General features: G+C 34.4%; 1 protein-coding gene across 5 annotated transcripts; it reads right to left on the bottom strand.

Annotated features, from left to right (window-relative positions):
- Positions 1–639: 639 nt before the first annotated feature.
- Positions 640–10662, bottom strand: LOC111376294 (uncharacterized protein At2g33490-like). Of its 5 annotated transcripts, XR_002699445.1 has the most exons (7): positions 10574–10662; positions 9831–9896; positions 7148–7436; positions 5988–6041; positions 4042–4415; positions 3673–3918; positions 640–1701 (listed from the first exon to the last, which is right to left on the bottom strand). XR_002699445.1 is itself a non-coding variant. In XM_022999242.1 (6 exons), exons 5-6 carry the CDS (start codon positions 3811–3813, stop codon positions 1150–1152), a joined length of 693 nt encoding a protein of 230 aa, XP_022855010.1. In that variant the 5' UTR covers positions 3814–3918; positions 4042–4415; positions 7148–7436; positions 9831–9896; positions 10574–10662; the 3' UTR covers positions 640–1149. The 5 variants fall into 5 exon arrangements, 3 of the variants coding, with proteins under 3 accessions (XP_022855010.1, XP_022855011.1, XP_022855012.1); XM_022999242.1 differs by lacking the exon at positions 5988–6041; XR_002699446.1 differs by lacking the exons at positions 3673–3918; positions 5988–6041.
- Between the last annotated feature and the right edge of the window lie 1021 nt (positions 10663–11683).

The following is an 11683-nucleotide window of genomic DNA, read 5'->3' as shown; positions in this document are numbered from 1 at the left end:
CTATAGATTTTTCAATATAATTTACATCATTTTATTAGGAAATTTTATATGAAATGATATCAAAAATTTTAAAATTGTTACGAATTAAATGTAATTTGAATTACTTTCAAATTACTTTTTCGTTAAGCTTAAATTTCTTTTACTTCATAAATTAAATGTGAATTTTATTTCAATTCACTTCCTACATTCAATTTGATTTATTCGTCGTTAACTCAACATTCATAAACAACATGGCAAACAAAATTATACATAAAACAAAATTCATTTAACAATATTAATAATAGAATAAGGCTTCTTGTACATTGTTTGCTTGACATAGAGTTTGACATTCCATTGTTTTCAAATGTTTTCACAAATGGAGTTGGCGGAAAAATGTGTTTTTTTCAAAAATTGTCCAATGTGATGTCGTCACGTGACACAATGTCAAACTTAATGTCAAATTCAATGTACTTGTAGCATGATTCTTAATAATAATATAATTATAAGACGTTTTCAAAGTGTCAAAATACGTATTGACTTATTTTCATTAATATTATATTGTTTTTAAAAATTTCACATTAATTTTTGACCCCACAACCCGAAAAGGTTGGATCCGCCCCTGCAAAAAATCAATTCTCATAATCACTACCGAACATGTCCTTAATCTCAAGTACGCACAACTAAAGTAATGTCAAGGAAATGGTTGAACTGCCCTGTTCCAAAAGGAAGCTGGAAGCATGCTCATTACCCAGCTTCTAAACAACTTTTTAACCAAATTGCAATTTATAATCTTAAAAATGAAAAAGAAGGTTGATGGACATCATTTAGAAAACTAGTTCAAAAGTTACCTCTCGTGTAACTGACCAAGATGTCATCTAGATGTAGGGGATGGTGATCTGGTAAGGAAATTGGTGTTAAAGGAGGTGAAGAAATATCATCGGTCATCTTTGAAGTTTGAGAAGCTTCTAAAGGAAAAGGAGATGCCACTTCTGTTTGACCTCCAGAAGGAATGGAATAACTACGAGAAATTATTTGTGGCATTGGAGGTGTAGACTTTGATATGGGCTTGCTCATTACCTTTAGGTACCAAGGGACCTGAATGAGCAATGCGATTGGATGGTATCTTATATGCTGAATGGGCCGGCAGCAGAGAGAGCTCATGAAGTTCACTTATTTTAGGTGATGACACAAAAGTTGGTGACACAATTGAAGACAATTTGGGAGTCGATGTGGGTAGAGATAGTGGAGTGCGCAAAAGAGACCCTGAAAATGGAGGATATCCTGATGACAAAATAGAACCACTAGATGAGAAATTTGATGCAACACTTGGATCAAACCATTTTGATGAGCGGCCATCGGAGAATGGAGGGGACAATTGACTGCCTCTTGTATTGATGTTGCTCTCTTTGAGCACTGATTATGAATTGCCACAAGCTTTTCATATTTGTTATGCGCCAAAGGGGATGAATGCCACAAATTCATGTTAGCTTGTCTTGTTTGAGGAACTTCACCACCTGATTTACAAAAACCTGGGTCCTTTGTCTCCACTGGCGTGGGTAGCACATATGATGTGAACTTGTATGATGGTGAAGGCCGCAACTGCGACAGACGCCCAGCCAGATTGAGTTTATTCTCAGGAAGGAGAGGTGCTGATTTGCTAATTGTCTTAAACTCTCTGCCGTAGGAAAAATAAATTTGACCCGGATTTCTTTCTAAATTTTCCTGCAAACACATATGAAAGAAGGAATCAGCTTCAGTTGCTTAGCGAATGCTGCAATTATATTGCATAATTAGCAACCCAAAAAAATTACTATAATGCTACTTGTACATAATTATTTACAAATTGGTATACAGATTGATGACATGTCATTTTATTAAATTTAATCGGTTGTGCTACATTTGCATAATAGGTTTACATATACATTATGTGGTGAGATGTGATTAAATCAGAATTTTTTCAACCAAATAAAAAAATAAAATTCCTCACTTTCTTTTCAACACATCATCTGTATATAAACCATTTTGTAACTGTTTATATACAAACAACTTTATTGATTTCCTTTTCTCCTATTTTTTCTCTCTTCTCCAAACTGCTTTTTTCTCTTTTTCTTTACACCAATCTGTAAATAATTATGTACAAGTAACATTACTCAAAAAATTAAAGCAGGGAACTCCTTTAATGTGAAGTTTAAACACCAAAAAAATAAGTTTATTAATATAGAATTGCTTTTACAAGAACACTCCACCTGAACTTTTATTGAATGAGCACTCTCTCACCATCTACTAAGTCTATTTAATGCTAAATTCACTCAAATACTACTCTCTCACACCACTCTCCTTCAGCCTCTTTCTCTTTTCACACATTATTCTCTCTTCTCATTTTTTCTTGACCACACATGCACACACTCAACACATATATATATACACATGCAAAGTCGGTGGTCTCCTTCTAGTATGTCGGTGGTTAGTTTATAATTTTTCCTCCTAGAAAATTCTAGAATGGTAGTGAGCTTTTAGCAAAACCGGAAAATTCTAGTGTCTTAAATCCGCCAACTGAGAAGATGAAATGGTCAGTGGGTTTGCTGCCTACAATTTTCTGGAGAATTCTTCCATTGGCTATGGAGTTCACAATTTTCTATTCTCTAGATTTTTTATGGATGGCGGTGGTCTTCATTTCCAGCAAGTAATGTGTCTCTAAAATATTCTACATACTTAAGTCCAGCAAATTTAAAGTCGGTGATGATTTCTTCAATTCTCCCATTCAGCACCAACTTTTCATTTTAAATCTTTTCTTTTTCATCACTCCAACTTTGCCTTGACGAATTTTGAAGTGATCGGTTCTTCATTTAATATTTCCAACCCTTTATTCAATGCAATTGACTCTTTCATGCTTCCCTCTTCATCAATTTTTAGATTGGTATACTTGGTACTTGAATTCTCATGTCTACCCGATTTTCTTATTTGTGATTGTAAATTTGTACGTACCTCAATTGTTTTTTGTTGACTTAGCTTAATTTCATACGGTGTTATTTGAATCACACCTGTTTGCCAAGAATTTTGTATTGCGCCAGTAAACTTCTCATCACTTGATTCTTGTACCTCTATTGTTTTATGTAAATCTAGTAGATCTACCCTCTTTGATGTGTGCTTCATACCTTGCGGTGTCTCCAAAGAATATACTTCTTTTGAATCTAGCAGTTCCATTCTCTGCGGTGTCTACATTTCAAACATATCTTTTGAATCTAGCAGTTCCATTCTCTACGGTGTCTGCGTTTCAAACATCTCTTCTAATTTTGATAATTCCTCCCTCTGCGGAGTCCACCCTAAAGATTCTTCATAAAACACGATGTCCTCTTTCGAGTCATCGATCCAACCATCTTCTCCTGAATCATCAATCAAATCATCTTCTCCTGAGTTATCAGTCCAATCATCTTCACAATCCATTTTCTCAAGCAAGACTACTATCAACACTGATTCATCCTTTAAATTTGAATTAAATTTCTTCTTGAGACTATTCAATTGTTGCTGTGGTTGCCTCAACATCCCATTCTTTTTCACTAGTTTATTTATCTTCCTTGTTGAAGGTTGCTATATTGACTTTTGCTGGCCCCTTTTTAAATCAACAGTCTCTAGCATAATAACCTCGTTTTCTATATACAAAACACGAGTCATTAGATAGTTGATAACTTTTACCTCTCTTGTCTCAATTTTGTTGAACTCCCCTTGTCTGGTAGCCTCCTTCAATCTATCCTTTAAATTTATCTTCTTTGAATTCTTTATAATTTTGCTGACGAAATTGACCTCGTCTTTTGTAGCTAAATAATGCTTCTTCATCCTCTTTCTTTATCGAAACTCCTAACATTTGTCTGGTTAACGCTTCTTGATCAGTCAACAAATTCTCAAGATTAACCACTGAAGGTTGTTTTGGCCAACCTTGTACTGCGGCAATAAACATACCATGTATGATTATTCTCCTCATTCTGGACTCCAAAATCTTACTTAAAGCGTCTAATTCAGAAATTTCACAACAAAGATATTTAACTTTATTAAATATTAACTTACTGTTAATTCATGTTAAGTGATCAAGAGAAGCTCGTTCTCCAAAAGCTGCAACCTCGGGTTATTTTTCTTCGAGGATAATGAAGCCAAAGTATCCCATACATCATTTGGTGTAGTCTTGTCTCTTATGTGCTCCAACAATTCTTCTTCGATTATTGTTTTTATATCGAACAAAGCCTTACCCGCTTTGATTCTCCACTTTTTCAAAACTTCGGCCTCCTCTGGCAGCATCATGTCAATTCCGCCAACTACCTTCCACAAATCTTGCCCTTGGAGATATGAGACTCCATACAAGTTTGTCATATAGTGTAATTCTGATTATTGAGCTTCTTTACTCCGCCAACCGCTTGTAAGTTGCTCATCGTGACTTGATTTACCTACACATAATCAAACAAGCTTTATAAAAATTTCACAAACTCCTTTTATTAGCTTATAATTTTTCACCCTAGAGAATTCTAGAATGGTAGTGAGCTTTTAGCAAAACCGGAAAATTCTAGTGTCTTCAATCTGCCAACTGAGAAGATGAAATGGTCGGCTGGTTTGTTGCCTACAATTTTATCGAGAATTCTTTCATTGGCTGTGGAGTTCACAATTCTATTCTTCAGATTTCATGAATGGCGGTGATCTTCATTTCCGGCAAGTAGTGTGCCTCTAAAATATTCTACATGCTTAAGTCCATCAAATTTAAAGTTGGTGATGATTTCTTCATTTAAAACAAAATAAAATAATCTGGCTAAAAACAAATAGATGCATAGCAAACATGCTAGTCAATCAATTCCATTCATACACGCATAAACACATTCATGCCAGGTCAAGTTCAATTGGTTCAAGGTGTGGACTGTGCAAACCTTTCTCCTCATTCACGACTTCATATTAGGATAAACAAATTAAAATCTAAGTTAATAACTCTTCTCCATGGTCCCAATTACATATATTTTGAGCCACATATTATGTTTTTTTATAATACTTTCAACTTATTTTGTGTCATCACACCACTTAGAATCTTCTATTAGGACGTTCTAGATCACCCAATATATTATGCAATAGCTTTGAAATATGATAATATGCAGTCTCAATTTCATTAAGAAGGTATTTCCGAGGCATTTGATCAGCTGGATAGAGAAGGAACATGACATGCCAGACAGTGAGGGACATCAACCACGTAAACATGCACTTCCAATATGTTGATTTTGGTGATCTAGGTCCCTATGCACTTCACCTGACCTGATAATTTGAGTGAAAATGTACACGATACCACAGATAAGAATAATAGATACAATTGTGTGCTTCACACATGGAATAAACATTACTACATCCAATGTTAGCATCCTATTTCCCTTTTCTGGATATCACATTATAAAGTTCATTTTAGAAAAGTGGAACTACTTTTAAAGTAATCCAACAAAAACTTAAAATAAAGACAAGTTCAGAGGGTAAGACAAAAAAATAATAATAAAAAAATAAAAATAAATCATTTGTATGCAGGAAATATGGAATATACATACATACATACATATAAAGACGTTTAAAGAGGTTTACAATTTTTGAGATGGAGGAAATAGAAGATGGGGTCAGGGGCAGGCCCGGTCCTGGGGCTAGGCAAATGAGGCCTATGCCTCAGGCCCAACATCTAGGGGGGCCTCACTTTGGGCCTAGAATTTATTTTTATTTATTTTTTTTTTCCCTTTTATAGTTGAACTTAAACCAGACCCAGTGATGCAGAAATGCAGCCCACAAATTCAAGCTCAAATCCAATCCAATGCCCATAGCCTTAGTTCAATTACCCAAATATATATATATATATATATATATATATATATCCATTGCATTTACGATGATTTTGGGAGGGGGGCCCAATTTTTAGGCTTTGCCTCGGGCCCCGACAATCACAAGACCGGCCCTGATCAGGGGCAAAGCTACCCTGGTAAAACACAGTAAATGATCTTTACCTTTGCTGCACCATATTTGATGTTAAGAGGAGATGCAGTATCAATGTTATCCAACTACAAGGAAAAAAATTTAAAAAAAAAAAAAAAAAAAAAGATTACTAGATTAACCATATATGGCAATGCGCAGTGTGTTCACAATGTGTAAAGCACATCAAAACCAAGGTGTTTTGGTTCGTTATGCAAAGATAAAATGATAGAAAATCCAGACAAGACCAGCACTTACACATCTTATAAATGCTTACACATCTTATAAATGCACGTCAACAATCAGAAAAGGCTAACCTATCTCCATTTGAAAGTTGTTGTTGTGGGTGCAAGTGCATGAAGAATTAATATTCAATGATTTCCACTCTGCTCCATCAAGAACCATTTCCATAATTAAACCACCAAGACTCAAATCTTTTTAAGAGATTGCTCCATATGAGTTTAGATGAAGCTCTTTCTCTATTTTACAGTCCTATAGTACTTCACTAATTTGATTGTTTCAAAGGAAAACTGGTGGATATGTTCCTTCAGCCAAAGCTGGCGTAGGCTTAATAAGAAACGTGTGCATAACCAATGCCTTAAGTAATTCTTATTTTCTATTTGATAGTAAACTGGATGGAGCAGCCACAAGCAGTCTTCATTTGTGATCTTGTATATTTTGCTTCTCTGACCTCTTACTGAATTTACTCCTCATCTTTTTCGGAATCTACGACAAAATTTTGATTTCTCATCCAGCACCAAAGATACATCATGGCGCCAGAAACTCAAAGCACAAGTCATGTAAATGGGAAAGAAGAGAAAAATGAAATAAGAGAAGAATTAGAATATTGGAGAGAGGAATTTCAATATGACTGAGAGAACCAGAATAATTGTTTATATTATTAAATACACTAGTCTTTTTTATACTTTAATATTTTCGCCCAAAAATGAGATTTTCTCCAACATATTCAAATTTTTCTTACCTTGAAACTAATAACTCTTGCAAGAAAATATATTAAAATCTATTTTCTACTTTTATGTTTAAAATATGGGTATTTTCGGTAAGTTGATGACGAAATCTTCATCAACAATTATTCAGAAGAAATCAATTATGTACACTACATATTAAATTATTAATAATGCATAACCAGTAGACAGTTACCCTGTCTTGGTATCAAGACAAGTTCAAGTCCTACCTCCATTGAGTGTGCTAATGTAGAGACTTCTACCACTGGGTTAATTTGTCAATAGTCAAAGGTCAATTCTCCATCACCAATTGTTGCAGCATGATGCCGAGTTGCCTGTGTTAGAAGACTACGGGATTGTCCTTGCTTTAGAGACTTCATATGGAATACTAATACATTTGCTTCCTCATAATATTCATCACGGGCTAGTTGCAATTGGTGTGAGGAAAAGCATTCTCTACTACTATTTCTCAATCTCCCTTTTTCTTTGTATTTCTTCATTATCTCTTCATATCCGTCCCTGCAAGTTGTGTATCAAGAGTTAAAAACGTAGTCAAGAGGTGTGGCGGAAGTGAAATCTTAAGATAAATTAATTTGTACAATTTCCTATCACATCGCCTCTCCATCTCCCGCACGAAGGGAAAAAATAATTGAGAAACAGAAATTATCCTCAACAATGAACGGCCAAAGATATGAAATGCATGTAAAGAAGCAAAAGTGAGTGTTAAATATCTCTGTTTAAGTTAAGGTATTGAAGGTATTTTGTCCACAGCTGCACACTACTATGATAAATAAACAAGACCACAGTGAATGGATTACAAACGAAAAATAGGTAATAGTAGAAAAATCAGAGGACAATTCAAAAAAATGAGGCAAAATTGTTGAAGGATCAATTGCTTCTAGTGATACCAGGAAGAGTCTCAGGGCCGGCATTGAAGGATATTAATCAGACCCTATCTTCTCCTTAAAAGAAGCAAAACAAAAAATTTGCTCACTCCTTAAAATGGTAATTCCCAGCAAAATGTACTAGCAAAATAATGATGGAATTATTGATGAAATTGTTAATAAAGACAAACAGTTCAATTAATAAAATTAAAGGATAAATTGCAATCGCCGTCCCCAATGTTTACACGTTTTGCACCTTTATCTCCAAACCTTATTTCTGGGCATTATTGTCATCAATCTTCGATATATTGGCACCTAGAGTCCTCAACGGCAGTTAACATTCGAAACATTCCTTAAGAAGACGTAAAATTACAAATTTGTCCTTAAATTTCATATACAACAAAAAAATACAAAAAAAATAAAACAATAGAAGAAAACTGAACCCTACCCAATCCCACCCTCCCCACTTTCAGATCCATTCCACTGGCATGTGTTTTCAGATTTATTTGGATTTTAATATAAAAAAAACTCAAAACCAGATGTTCAAATCGATTTTTGTTTACTGCGCATGTTTTCAAATTCACCACTAAAGATATATCCAGCAGTTTCATTTCAATTTACTACACAAAACTATGAATCCATTTGTTTATTGGGAAAAAAAATGCTGCAAAAAAAGAAAAAACCCATTAATCAATTTGCTGTACTACACAATCCCGTGAATGCACTTCACAAACTCCAGTTCTTTAGTGGCACCATATATAATGTCGATTTAAACAAAGTAGTAAATGATTCAGTTTCAGAATACCATTTCAATTCACCACACAAAACCATGAATCCATTTGTTTTACTGCACAAACCCATGAATCCACTCCACAAACTCCCATTCTTCTAGTGGCACCAAATATAATTTCAATTAAAAAAAAGTAGTTAATGATTCAGATCTTGCTATGGTGGTTGGGAGTTGCAGCAGTGGGTGGTGGTGTTTGTGGGTTGGAGAGGAACTAAGAACTCTAGCTGCCATTGGTGGGTTGGATTGGGAACTGCTTAAAGAAGTAACTAGTTTTCATTGTCTTCATTTTTTTCTTCTGTTTTTCTTATCTAGTTTTCCTCGAGTTCAAGTGCAAGGGCAAATTAGTCATTTTATCTCTGCTTAAAAGAAAATTTGGGCGGAAACCGTCATTGAGGAGAACGGGTGCCAATTTATCAAAGATTGAGGATAATAACGCCAAGAAATAAAGGTTGGGGACAGTAGCTGAAATTTACCCTTGGGTCAAAACAATAAAATTAAAAAATCCATGCAAATGTACCTCAACTATGTGTAGTTCATTAAGAAGGGACTCCGATGGGATTGTGATTGTCTAAAATACATGAGAGCACCGAAACACAAATTATAGAGGTTTATCAAATGGGAAAGTTTGAAAGCCATTCATATAAAGCGTTAAATACTCACGTAACCATCAATAAGTTAACAAAACTTTTCCTGCACAATGACAGCAATTAGTATGATTTATTCTATTTTTTGGGGGAGGGGATGTTGCCCGTGTATTTTAATTTTGTCCAAATCGACAACATGAACGAAAGATAACCCAAAAAGTGCGAGAGAGAGAGAGTGTGAATCAGAGACATATTACATATTCTGAAAATTTATTTAAACAGTAGCAGAATCAAAGAACAAAACTTGCTTGATAATTCCAATTACAGTTTTTCATTATCTAGCCTCTTTGGTGAACTAGTTCTGAGGAAACAAAAGAATTAACTAATGTTTTACACAATATGAAAGTCTCAAAGTGAAATTGTTTGATACACAAGCAACATCTATATGCATTCATAAATATTCTGCAGGGGCCTTCATCATTATTCACAGACATTAGGGAAAAGAGGGTAATGGGGAAAATAATAAATATTTTGCAACCTGGTACACTCCAATAGGGCTGAGTTTGAAATGCTCTATACATGTTACAACCACATCATTTTCCTTTTACTGAAGAAACTTTCTGTGGTATATATGTATGAAGAAATTTCTGCTTACCACTTTCTTCATCATCACTGAGAGCCGTTTTCTCAAGAAGACAGTCACCCATTTCTTCCAATGATTCTGAAAATAGTTTGGACTTGGTCATTGATTTATTTCATTACATTTGCAAGAAATAAAAATAAGCAAAGGTAAAAGAGAAAAAAATTAAAATATACATACATACATACATATATATATAATAAGAAGACTCAAACTGGATTGAGTAGGATAAAATATCTCTTCATTTGCTGAGTAAGAAAGTTTATGAGAGTACATTTCTTAGAAAGGATGAAGTAGGAAAACGATTTCCCAGCACGTAAGGTTCCTTAAATTAATAACGACAGTATAGCACTGTTGTGCATGAATAAAATACATAGCATCTGAACAAAAGACACTGTCAACATGGGATTCATGTGAAGTAATCATACTGATTGCAAACATCTCAGTTTGATGCAATTCAAGGTGGTGAGACTAGATGGATATCATTATTTATATCATTGTACAGCATCACTAACCAAAAAATGAAGGGAAAAAAGTTGCGGGAGCATTGACCTAAATTTTAGTTTAAGCAATATATTCAGCGCTGTTGGATTGTAGTCATTACTGAAAACAACACGATATCTTTTTCATTCAAACTGAAAGAAAAACGACGAATAAATTTTACACAAACAAGTATCTAAGGTTAAGTTTTGACCAAAATCAGAGGGCTGTCTTTATCACTCGGATAACGAAATGGTTCCAAGAGACTCTGAAAATACCGTATATGCTGTTTGCAGTTGCTGCTGAAGCTGAAAGTAATCTGTCATAGCAGTCTCTCATATCATGCATGTCCTGAAAGAAATGAAAGCCAAAAAAAAAAAAAAAGGGAAAAAAAAAAATTATTTGATTAGCATCTCTGAAGACATCAGCTTATAAACACGAGCTAAAACAATGCAAGTTCATAATTCAGTTACTTGAATAGAGTTCCTGAAATTAATTAAGATACTGAGACTAAAATGAAGAATTGCCGCATTTCTATTATTTATCACAAAATCACATTGCATCTATGGCCAAGGCTGTTAGCTGCATCATTGCCTTTACAATTATTGCCACAATAAAGGGACTTCCAGAAAATTGCAATCAAACGCCCAAAAAGTCAAGAACAAAGTTCTTCAAAGCAAATAAATTCTGAAAGTACAATATTCAATGCCATAAGCCGCTTCGCATGCAAATTCATCCATTTGCTGCAAACACCATCAGCTGATAGAATAACTTCAAAAGACCGTGGGTAAAAGTCAAGCCATATGTGATCATGTATGCCATAAAATGAACAAAGATAGACACTAGAACATTATATCTGTGAATCTCTTCATGGTTTGTTGATGCAGTTTCAAATTTTATACTCATATAGTTCTCAGAAAAAGGATATCATTGGTTTTTTTCCTTGTTTCCCCAGTGATAGTATTATGTTCTATGTAATCAGCCATAGGCATTAGACATCTGTAGATTTGAATTTTATTTAAGTCCAAACAATAAATCCATCTCATTTTCTTCTCACCCTCCTTTTTTTCCTCTATTTCTGACATTTTTTTTATCCTGACAATATTGGAGAGTACTATATCTCTCTTGTTTGCTATGCAACACTGATTGCACAATGCAAATCTGTTCAGAGGGTTCTTTTTTCTTAACGAAGCTTCCAAGGGACAAAAAAAGTAATAAATCTTCTAAGCAGCCGTTCCATTCCATCATCTAGTCAATTGTTTTGAGATGAGGCATTCCCACATATAAACAAATGTACGACAAAAGCGAGATGATTCCCACATATAGCACATTTTTTGTACTAAGAACACAACTTCATTATAGGAGATAACTAAATTAATATTTCTGGT

This window comes from Olea europaea, unplaced genomic scaffold (assembly GCF_002742605.1).
Source record: "Olea europaea var. sylvestris unplaced genomic scaffold, O_europaea_v1 scaffold1483, whole genome shotgun sequence".
NCBI classification, from domain to species: Eukaryota; Viridiplantae; Streptophyta; class Magnoliopsida; order Lamiales; family Oleaceae; genus Olea; species Olea europaea.
The sequence above is the reverse complement of the archived record's forward strand: the minus strand, read 5'-3'. Positions and strand labels throughout refer to the sequence as shown.

What these genes read in the sequence shown, in the direction of transcription:
- LOC111376294 (XM_022999242.1), bottom strand. Translation starts at nt 3,813, where the DNA reads ATGAAGAAGCATTATTTAGCTACAAAAGACGAGGTCAATTTCGTCAGC. An exon ending in ACAAAATTGAGACAAGAGAG is followed by an intron (nt 1,702 to 3,672) that starts GTAAAAGTTATC and finishes ATGTGTTTGCAG; the next exon opens with GAAAATTTAGAAAGAAATCC.